This window comes from Salvelinus sp. IW2-2015, linkage group LG14 (assembly GCF_002910315.2).
Source record: "Salvelinus sp. IW2-2015 linkage group LG14, ASM291031v2, whole genome shotgun sequence".
Classification (NCBI taxonomy): Eukaryota; Metazoa; Chordata; class Actinopteri; order Salmoniformes; family Salmonidae; genus Salvelinus; species Salvelinus sp. IW2-2015.
Genome location: NC_036854.1, coordinates 39,880,554 through 39,892,511, shown reverse-complemented (window position 1 = coordinate 39,892,511; position 11,958 = coordinate 39,880,554). Strand labels below are relative to the sequence as shown.

General features: G+C 42.1%; 1 protein-coding gene across 1 annotated transcript; it reads right to left on the bottom strand.

Annotated features, from left to right (window-relative positions):
* Positions 1-2,855: 2,855 nt before the first annotated feature.
* rmdn1 (regulator of microtubule dynamics 1) lies at positions 2,856-11,683 on the bottom strand. Its single transcript, XM_024000216.2, has 10 exons — positions 11,266-11,683; positions 10,185-10,290; positions 9,911-9,998; positions 9,384-9,543; positions 6,912-7,001; positions 6,765-6,820; positions 5,813-5,900; positions 4,434-4,464; positions 3,709-3,842; positions 2,856-3,117 (listed from the first exon to the last, which is right to left on the bottom strand). Exons 1-10 carry the CDS (start codon positions 11,395-11,397, stop codon positions 3,073-3,075), a joined length of 930 nt encoding a protein of 309 aa, XP_023855984.1. The 5' UTR covers positions 11,398-11,683; the 3' UTR covers positions 2,856-3,072.
* Positions 11,684-11,958: the final 275 nt, after the last annotated feature.

Genomic DNA, 11,958 nt, shown 5'->3' with positions numbered 1-11,958 from the left:
AAAAACACTTGCAAAATGTAAGAGAAAATACAGGCTGCCTCCAATTTTGGTCTGGCCATAGCACCTCATCTAGATCACAAGTGATGTTCTTCCTGGCTAAACAGCGGGGAAAGAATCTTCTGGAGTGATGGTTCCAGCTGCCAAAAGCCCCCACATCAACTTCACCATATGCGTCCTCCATTGCCTCAGCAAAAAAATAAATGTCCACTCACTGTCAACTGTGTTTATTTTCAGCAAACTTCACATGTAAATATTTGTATGAACATAAGACTCAACAGCTGAGACATAAACTGAACAAGTTCCACAGACATGTGACTAACATAAATGGAATAATGTGTCCCTGAACAAAATGGAGGGGGGGTCAAAAGTAAGTCAGTATCTGGTGTGGCCACCAGCTGCATTAAGTACTGCAATGTATCTCCTCATGGACTGCACCAGATTTGCCAGTTCTTGCTGTGAGATGTTACCCCACTCTTCCACCAAGGCACCTGCAAGTTCCCAGACATTTCTGTGGGGAATGGCCCTAGCCCTCACCCTCCGATCCAACAGGTCCCAGACATGCTCAATGGGATTGAGATCCGGCCTCTTCGCTGGCCATGGCAGAACACTGACATTCCTGTCTTGCAGGAAATCATGCACAGAACGAGCAGTATGGCTGGTGATATTGTCATGCTGGAGGGTCATGTCAGGATGAGCCTGCAGGAAGGGTACTGCATGAGGGAGAAGGATGTCTAACCTGTAATGCACAGCATTGAGATTGCATGCAATGACAACAAGCTCAGTCCGATGATGCTGTGACACACCGCCCCAGACCATGACGGACCCTCCACCTCCAAATCGATCCAGCGTACAGGCCTCGGTGTAACACTCATTCCTTCGACGATAAACGCGAATCCGACCATCACCCCTGGTGAGACAAAACCGCGACTCGTCAGTGGAGAGCACTTTTTGCCAATTCTGTCTGGTCCAGCGACGGTGGGTTTGTGCCCATAGGCGACGTTGTTGCCGGTGATATCTGGTGAGAACCTGCCTTACAACAGGCCTATAAGCCCTCAGTCTTGCCTCTCTCAGCCTATTGCAGACAGTCTGAGCACTGATGGAGGGATAGTGCGTTCCTAGTGTAACTCAAGCAGTTGTTGTTGCCATCCTGTACCTCTCCCGCAGATTTACCGATCCTGTGCAGGTGTTGTTACACGTGGTCTGCCACTGCGAGGACGATCAGCTGTCCGTCCTGTCTCCCTGTCTTAGGTGTCTCACAGTACGGACATTGCAATTTATGGCCCAGGCCACATCTGCAGTCCTCATGCCTCCTTGAAGCATGCCTAAGGCACGTTCACGCAGATGAGCAGGGACCCTGGGCATCTTTCTTTGGGTGTTTTTCAGAGTCATTAGAAAGGCCTCTTTAGTGTCCTAAGTTTTCATAACTGTGACATTAATTGCCTACCATCTGAAAGCTGTTATTGTCTTAACAACCGTTCCACAAGGCACGTTCATTAATTGTTTATGGTTCATTGAACAAGCATGGGAAACAGTGTTTAAACGCTTTACAATGAAGATCTGTGAAGTTATTAGAATTTTTACGAATTATCTTTGAAAGACAGGGTCCTGAAAAAGGGACGTTTCTTTCTTTGCTGAGTTTATTTACTTGCACATAGTCATAACGCTGTTCTTTAACTCTCTCTGAGTTTCGCTCAAATGGCACCTGTAGACCTGTTTCATCCAGATTCGGTTGCGCTGTAATACACGGTCCAATGTAGACAAGCCCACATGGAGAATGTTATTGAATATTGTGTTGTCTGCAATTATGTGGTTCTGGATTTCTCGTAGTCTAATGGTATTGTTTGCCACCACCATGTTCACAATAGCGGTCTCCTGTTCTGGTGTGAACAGCCGGTGTCTTCCACCATGGCCTGGCCAGCTCTGTTCTGCAGAAGAGCTACAAATATGATATGATTGGTTACAGTAAGCTAAAATAATCTTTCTTTCAATATGAAATGACATTACTGACATTTGCTATTACTAACATTGGCCAACAATCACTGAGTAACATAGGCCTACTGATATGTCGGATTGCAGTATACTACAGTATACATACATAAAGAGCATAGTGTAGATGGTAGCCGACTTACCGGTTGTCATTTCTGAATGTACGGATGATAGATGCAACCGTGTAGCGGCTCAGGTTGGGCTGAACTCTCTGCCCAGCCTCCCTCATACTCAATCCACGGTTGAGCACATGGTCAACCAAAGTGGCCCTGATCTCATCTTTGACAACTGTCCTTCCTCATCCTCATTCTCCTCTTCCTCTCACTCCTTCACCTCTAGCTCTTGCTTCACCATTGACTTCCATTTTCCTCCAAAACAGGAGAGCTCATCTGTGGCCTTTTATAGTGCTAAAGCTCTGATTTCTAAGTGAACAATTCAGCAACTAGTGTTTACACCTGTGAGGAGTGGGTGTTGCCAATTGGTGTATAGAGCTTGGCATTGTGATTGGCGATGCTTTCCAAAGGGGCTAAAGAAATGTTAATTTTGAATGTTGTGCCTAATGTAGAGAACTGTGTGTCGTGTTTCGCAAAAAGTGTGATGTAGAATTGAAAACTGAGTGTAAAGCAGGAATTGTGCTTGCAATTTTGCAGACTTGGTTTAGGTTTCGGTGATTGCGTTTCAAGTTCCAATTTTAGTATGTAAACAATTGGGAAAAACTGTAATATTTGCATGGAACACATTGAATCCCATTCATTGACCGCATATTGGGAATTTAAAATCAGACACCCATTCTACTTTCTATTTACAAAGACAAGATGCCTGCCTGAATGTTACAATCCCAAGCTATCACAACAGACTTCATACGCATATTAAATTAAAATAAAGTTTAATTAAAGTTAAATCACAGCATCTGTAAATCACTATACACAGGTTAGTAGAAAAGCATGTATCATTTCCTGTTAAGGCCGTACAGTATAGCCTATGTACACTCTTGCGTTAGGAACAAAAATATACATACAGTAGATAGACATAGATTACACCTATTATCAACACAGTGCACTCTTGCCTCCATGTGACTAGGTCATCTTATGCACTGAGCTTCTTCAGAAGGTCAAGGGTTTCTTTATGGACCTATGAAGAACAGGAAATAAACCAATTAGCTCCTATACAATCAGAGTATACTGTGATAATGGTGCGTTCACGTGCTGTGGGAGTTCTCAAGTTCTGAGTTCCGACTGGGAAGTTTCACATCACACCCTCGAGGTCGTTGTGGGAAACTCAGAACATGTTGTTGCCTAGTTGTGACGTTTCACCACTGATCTTTCAATCAAAAGATGACAACAAATCAGTTTGACTATTACAAACTTGTCAATGTGGATAATGTAACTAGTATGACCATATTGTCAATGTAAATGAATTCTGGCTAACTTGATTATTAATAAACTTAGCTTATTTAGCTAGCTAAAATATTATTGGTTGAATCATTTTCCGTCTTCAAAAGCACTTGAATATAATGTCAGACTTGCGACTTCCTTACTGGGAAGTTTCCCACTTTCGGCGAGCACGTAAATGTCCAATTAAATTACAGTTAAGTTATAGGGCCGGTTTCTGGACACAGGTTAAGCATAGTCCTGGACACTAAAACACCCTTTCAATGGAGAATCTTCTGGACCAGGTTAAATATGTGTCCAGAAAACCGGCCCACACAGTATTGCATTTTACCTGCTTGTCTTCCTCTGTGTGAGGGGGGTAGTCCCGTGCCTTTCTCAGCCAGAGCACAGCATTCCCCTGGTCCTTCAATGCCATGTAGGACTTCCCCAGCATAAGTAGATTCTTACTGTAGAAGTTTGGGTCCACTATGGAAAGATGATCAAATGAGAGATAAACGTTGACTTGTAATTGCATAGAATTTGGCTTTAGAAACACAGACGGAACAATGAGACAGATATTTCATAGAATGTATAAGTGTGAAGCATCCGGTTGGCGTTTCCACTCACTATCAAATATGGTGGTGAGAGGAAGCCCAGTGGCCGGCAGTGGGAAAAGATGGAGCGAGATAGATTTTTGCAGACATTATGCTAATTTTCTCATCAATTAAACATTTAATTTCAATACAGTTTTCTGTTCCCAAAACTAAAATATTTTACGAACAGAGTGGAATATGTTTGTTAGATTTTTCGCTTTGCCAAAGTTGAAAAAATTGTGTTGATTAGAAGGAGTGCAAGGGCAAATTGGGTGATTGCACACATCAGAGTAGGCGTTCCCTAACGGATTGATGCAAATACATGCTAGAACGTGCCAATAGGATCTCGCTAGCTCATGCTTTGCTCTGCCCCCCTCCTTGCTTGTTCTGCATACTATGACTCATTTGTTCCTATTGGAAACGACAGGCTGTGGTCTATCTTTACATTGTATTGTGTTCGAATTTTACATTTAGAACAACGAACCTTCTTCAGCTTTCAGGAAGAATGCCAAAGCCTGAGGTGAAACAAAAATGATAGTCAAACATGATGCCTTACATTTTTCAAAGATCTTGTACTGTTCATATACAAAGAACTGTGGGTAAAAAAATAAGTATGACATCATCACGCATCTCTCCCAAATTGCCCCCTATCACCTATATAGTGCACTTCTTTTGACTAGTACCCATAGGTCCTAGTCAAAAGTAGTGCATACAGTGAGCTCAAAATGTATTGGAACAGTCCAATGTTCCATCTACTGCGCAGCTCACCTCAGACTGCCGCACAGAAGAAATATGAGCCAGCACAGAGAAGCACGAGATTGAATTTCACTCAACTTTCTCAACGTTTCACTCTACTGTGGCAATTGTGATCGAATCAACACAATATTAGCCACTTTCAATGTAATACTGTATACCGAAACAAAACTATTCAGGATTTATTATGCAAAACGAACTATGCAAGAGATTTTATTGTAAGCAGAGCGCATTGGAGTAGGATTCTATTCCATTTACAGGCACGACCTGCTGCATAACCAATCAGAGCTGCAGTAGGCCTATATGTAAATAGCCATTGCCATATGTGGATCTGTGCCATTCGTCGTGAGTAGATGCGCTTGTTTTGAGATCAAAGTGAGAACTGCATATTCTTAGCTAGTTAGTGAGTTATTAGCCCAGCTCTAGTCAACAATGGGGGAGTGGTTACTGCCAACAAGAGCATAAAATGTGTGCATTTCTAGCCATCTTTCAAAAGCGAGTCAGGCTTTTCTATGTCTTAAAGGGGTAGTGTTGTATTTTGAGACGTCTTGAATAAACTAAGTAGCCAATAGGCAGAGCGTAGCATAATTTGTCTGATTCTCTGTAATAATGGTATGAGAATAATAATTAATTGCATTTTGTAAAGTGGTTTCTTACATCAAATACAACATTTCAGTCAACTCGTCTGAAGGACAAGTGAATAAACAGGTTACTGCATGTTTTTCTTCTTCAGAAGTCTAATAGGATGTAGGCATTGAACACCACACATTGGCTGCTTCTGTAGGCTGAATGATAGAACAGTTATTTCCATGTCAAAATGTTATGGGATGTGTTTTTCTCCATTGTTTTTGATGGTAGGCAACTGCTAGGCCTACATTATGATCAAATAGCCACAGTATCCTACTTGGCCACTGTTAAAATGAACTTAAAGTGGGTACAGCCTCAGTGTTCACAGTAAACGCGCGCTGGAAGTCGCACAGAATTGTCATACTGTTCAAGTTTGCACTCATTGACAGTGACACATTTTCAGCAATGACATGTGTCACTGTCCCAATACTTTTGGAACTCACTGTATATAGAGGATAGGGTGCCATTTAAGATGTAACACACCTCTTCGTATGTGGCAGTGGGAGGAGAGGCGAAGATCATGGCTGCCACTTTACGTTGATACCACGCCAACTCAGCGAAGGCAAAACACCTAAATGAGAAAACAGGCTGTGTCACTACCCCATTATTAATTTTAATATTGTTTTAGACAGGAAACGTGTAATTAAAGATTGGGAGACAGACATAAAGAGGAGTACTGAAGGTACAGCACAGACAGTTGACCAAGCTGGGCCTCGAACCCCTGAAAACCTTGTTGCCCTGGTGCCATGTGTGGTCAGGAATCGGGATCTTAGACCACTACCCCAGACTCCGGCAAAACAGGCTGTGTATCTTTAGACACGGAACAAAAACTTGCCTAAGAAGTAACAGTTCCATTTTATATACACTACCGTTCAAAAGTTTGGGGTCACTTAGAAATGTCATTGTTTTTGAAAGAAAAGCTAATTGTCCATTAAAATAACAAAAAATTGATCAGAAATACAGTGTAGACATTGTTAATGTAGCTGAAAACAGGCAGATTTTTAATGGAATATCTACATAGGCGTATTATCAGCAGCCATCACTCGTGTGTTCCAATGGCACGTTGTGTTAGCTAAACCAAGTTTATCATTTTAAAAGGTTAATTGATCCAATGCTTCCCACAGTTGTGTCAAGTTGGCTGGATCATTCTTGATACACACTGGAAACTGTTGAGCGTGAACCCAATTCTTGACACACACCGGCACCTACCACCATACCCCGTTCAAAGGCACTTATATTCCTTGTCTTGCCCATTCACCCTCTGAATGGCACACATACACAATCCATGTCTCAATGCCTAAAAATCCTTCTTTAACCAGTCTCCTCCCCCTCATCTACACTGATTGAAGTGGATTTAACAAGTGACATCAGTAAGGGATCATAGCTTTCACCTGGATTCACCTGGTCAGTCTGTCATGGAAAGTGTATAACTCACCAATAACCCAAGATATGGATAGATGTGGCATCTTTTGGATTTAGCTCGATGGCCCTCTATGGAAGATACATTTTGTTTTAGAATGCTGCCAATATTTAAATGAATAATCATATGATATGACATACTGTAAATTATTAAAACACTTACCTGTAAATGTTCTTTAATGATGTAAGAATTTCCTATTTTTACTTTGACCCCCTCGTAATCGCCTATGTCACTGAGGCACACTGCATACCACTAACCAAGAGAGACGAGGGATAGAAGAATTAGAATAGCCACATAAATAATACTGTAGGGGCCGACCAGGATGCCAAAACCATGACCAAGATCGTCGTCCATATTCTCACATATTTTTGCTTATGATTAGCATTAGCATTAATATGATTCGCCTACTTAATTGCTTGCACAACTTTAAAACGGTCTGAAGTATTTTATAGATCTACAAGTGTTTTCTATTATCAGAGTTCAGAACACAGAATTATAGGTCTCAAAAACAGACAATCCTGCCTTGCACTTGGTTAACTGCTGAATTTTCCTCTTTGTACCAGTAAACATGACAAAGTAGCAAATGTTTCACTATTCAATTGAAAGTTGTATCAGTTTCCTATGAACCAACGTCTGTACTGATGCATGTATACATACAGTATATCACAAAAGTGAGTACACCCCTCACATTTTTGTAAATATTTGAGTATATCTTTTCATGTGACAACACTGAAGAAATGACACTTTGCTATAATGTAAAGTAGTGAGTGTACAGCTTGTATAACAGTGTAAATTTGCTGTCCCCTCAAAATAACTCAACACACAGCCATTAATGTCTAAACCGCTGGCAACAAAAGTGAGTACACCCCTAAGTGAAAATGTCCAAATTAGCCATTTTCCCTCCCCGGTGTCATGTGACTCGTTAGTGTTACAAGGTCTCAGGTGTGAATGGGGAACAGGTGTGTTAAATTTGGTGTCATCGCTCTCACACTCCCTCATACTGACTGGTCACTGGAAGTTCAACATGGCACCTCATGGCAAAGAACTCTCTGAGGATCTGAAAAAAAGAATTGTTGCTCTACATAAAGATGGCCTGGGCTATAAAAAGATTGCCAAGACCCTGAAACTGAGCTGCAGCACGGTGGCCAAGACCATACAGCAGTTTAACTGGACAGGTTCCACTCAGAACAGGCCTCGCCATGGTCGACCAAAGAAGTTGAGTGCACGTGCTCAGCGTCATATCCAGTGGTTGTCTTTGGGAAATAGACGTATGAGTGCTGCCAGCATTGCTGCAGAGGTTGAAGGGGTGGGGGGTCAGCCTGTCAGTGCTCAGGCCATACGCCGTACACTGCATCAAATTGGTCTGCATGGCTGTCGTCCCAGAAGGAAGCCTCTTCTAAAGATGATGCACAAGAAAGCCCGCAAACAGTTTGCTGAAGACAAGCAGACTAAGGACATGGATTACTGGAACCATGTCCTGTGGTCTGACGAGACCAAGATAAACTTATTTGGTGTCAAGCGTGTGTGGCGGCAACCAGGTAAGGAGTACAAAGACAAGTGTGTCTTGCCTACAGTCAAGCATGGTGGTGGGAGTGTCATGGTCTGGGGCTGCATGAGTGCTGCCGGCACTGGGGAGCTACAGTTCATTGAGGGAACCATGAATGCCAACATGTACTGTGACATYCTGAAGCAGAGCATGATCCCCTCCCTTCGGAGACTGGGCCGCAGGGCAGTATTCCAACATGATAACGACCCCAAACACACCTCCAAGACGACCACTGCCTTGCTAAAGAAGCTGAGGGTAAAGGTGATGGACTGGCCAAGCATGTCTCCAGACCTAAACCATATTGAGCATCTGTGGGGCATCCTCAAACGGAAGGTGGAGGAGTGCAAGGTCTCTAACATCCACCAGCTCCGTGATGTCGTCATGGAGGAGTGGAAGAGGACTCCAGTGGCAACCTGMGAAGCTCTGGTGAACTCCATGCCCAAGAGGGTTAAGGCAGTGCTGGAAAATGATGGTGGCCACACAAAATATTSACACTTTGGGCCCAATTTGGACATTTTCACTTAGGGGTGTACTCACTTTTGTTGCCAGCGGTTTAGACATTAATGGCTGTGTGTTGAGTTATTTTGAGGGGACAGCAAATTTACACTGTTATACAAGCTGTACACTCACTACTTTAAATTGTATCAAAGTGTCATTTCTTCAGTGTTGTCACATGAAAAGATATACTCAAATATTTACAGAAATGTGAGGGGTGTACTCACTTTTGTGATATACTGTAATTCAGAATTACTATATAATCTTGAGACACAGAAGAATCTTTCAGATTTTTAGCCAGCAGCCCATTAAAACATTTAGCCTCTGTGCTATTAGGGTTTGAATTTTCACATGACCACCTTTCACCAAAGCTCTGTATTAGAATGTTTACCTCAAACGGACTTGTAGCAACTTGTCCACTTGGTCGATAGCAGCAAACCAGGCGTTAACGGATTAATCTTATTACCATAGCCCCAAAATTATGCAGGCAAATTAACCTGATCAAAACCATGATTTAGCTTAGTTTCACAGCAGTAATAGTGTAGTAGGTTGTCTTCAGAGATTCAATGAGAAGAAACCATAGGCTTTATTACTTTGTGTGCTGCGAAGCAGGCCTCATTTTTCTCCAGGGCCTTCTTGGCATATTCAAACGCCTCAAAGGTCAGCCTCTTCTTCTCGTCAGCAGCAATGTGAGCGAGGAGGGAGAGGTCACGAGATGCCCGCGCCAGCCTCCACAGGAACTCCGCATCATCACTGGACACACAAACACACAAATATTTTATTTCCAAAAATGTCATTGCTGAATGGTCAGTAGAATATAGTGGGACAGAAACAGAAAGAACATTTTAACAGTATTTGGAGGGCATTCAGTGTTGTTGTTTTACGGCTTAAGTCACCTGACCTCGATTGCTGAGTTCCTGAACGGTACTGTAGCTTTGTCACGGATTTTTACTCGTTAGTTCAAAGACCCCAAACTGATGCCTAAACAGTGAGACAACCTGACTGGCAAACCCAATCAATACATACTACCATTCTGTTTTTGCAATGGTCACTGTCTGTCTTATACACATGCAATGGACAACACATGCCTTGACATGTTTATGAAATACAGTAGGGCTACCTGTCCTTATACTGTAGCAGAAGCTGGTAGAGTTTCTCTGTCTCCCCACAGCTGTACAGGTAGTCTGCTTGTTCCACAGCCTCTTCAGCTAGAATACAAAATAGAGATTGCAAAATGGAGGTGCCTCTGGATAGGAAAAAGCCCAAAATCATACATTTGCATGTTTAATCATGCATTTTTCTGTCTGATTCAATAGCTGTATCCCTTTCAAATTATTTTTATATTACATATAATTAAAACCCTTCTGAATTACTCATTTCCAGGTGGTGTGTACCTTTTTCCAGAGCATGGACCACAGTTGCACTCTGCACCCTCCTGTAGGCTTCCAAGCCTAGATAAGATAGTACTGGTAAGGTGAGAAAGAATGCAGTTCTTCCACCCTGCACCAGAGAACGGGACAGACAGAGGTAGTTGAGTTGAAGACATAAAACACTTGTCAATGTCAGTCACAGCCTGATAAAACCAGATATGACTAAGGACTGCTTCACAAGATGTTATATGCTCAGTAGGTAGACCATGCCTATATTGAAAATTTCACCACAGTTACCTCTCTGGCTAGTCTATATTAGACCCCCTGCCACCCACCCTTTCACTACTTGTGAGGAATCCACTTGTTGGTGTGCATGAGACGTTTTGTTTTTCACACTGGCTCAGGTCCCTCTGACCGAAAGTAGCCCTACCGAAAGTACCCAAGTCAAAACAAATGCAGAGCGACAATTCTGAGGGAGAATCTCAATTGCATACTCCTTGCGTCCTCTCTCCTCAAAAACCATTGGAGGAGAAGGTTAAAGGTGCAGGACCTCTGGCTTTCTCATCCAATGGGTTTTGAGAAGGAGGTGAGGAGAGAGGACGATATTAACTGAGATTCTCCCCTAATCAAGGCAGTAGGCCCATTGGCCTATTTATTCAAGACACACTGTTGTTGTTTGTCTTGGAACCTGTCCAAGCTTTGCAGGGGAAAAAATGTATTGTATGCAAGTAATATCAAATGAACACAACAATAATGATAACAAAATGTCAATATTGTCAAATGTAATTTATATTGTCATGTGTATTCTGTATCATGTGCATCCTATTGTCCTTTCAATAGTGATACTGAACAAATGTTAAACAATGTGCAGAGACAATCACATCACATAAGAATACCCTACCTACCATACTGTATAACCCTACTGACCTTTCACCTACATCCATTCAGATAAGGGTAGTTAATCTAGTTACTGTATGTTTTACATATTCAGATACTTTCAACAAATAGCCTACCAATCTGGTTCTATTCTACCAGGTCGCATGTAACACTTTCACATCAGCAACTGTAGAAACTGGGCGGATGAAGTAAATAGAGGTTTATTTACGTTAATAGTTGAGGTATTGCTCCTGAAAGTAGTCAAGTATTGTCGATGATATCCTCGGATCTTGACGGCTTTACAAGCAGGTGCCGATAGCACAGTCCGGGCAGCAAATCGCATAAAAGTTGCTCCTGACATCTTTTTCCCTAATCAAGTCAAGAGCTGAATGATCACTTCTAAGTCTGAGCCGAACAGCCTGGACTTTGAAAGGTAGAATGCGATACAAACGCGGGTCATTCAAGATCGCAATTAGCTAAAACGTTGCGAAACAACACGAACTTCAAATCAGGTTGTTGTAAATCTGTTTAAGATTAATCGGGCATTTTTACAGTTTAACTTGTATTTCCCACAGTATTTTCTCTGGTATCAATTGTTCAACTTCGAAACTATTGCACTGGTGGGTATGCTTTTCAAAACAGTTTTCCGAATGGTTATCTTAAATGCATCTTCGCAAAATACGTCCTCGGTTTATGGTGTCGACTAGAAACAAGAAGCTACTTCATAGGTTCCGTAGTCAGAACTGACATCAACATAATATATAATTATATGAGACCAGTTTCTCACCGTTGCAAACCGTAGCAAAACGTTTTGCAACAAAAAAAACAAGGGTTTTAATTGGACACGTTCAGTACTCCCTCTCCATTTTGGTCCGTTTTTCTCCGTTTGTTTTCGACACAACGCAAAGTATGTATCTGGGAC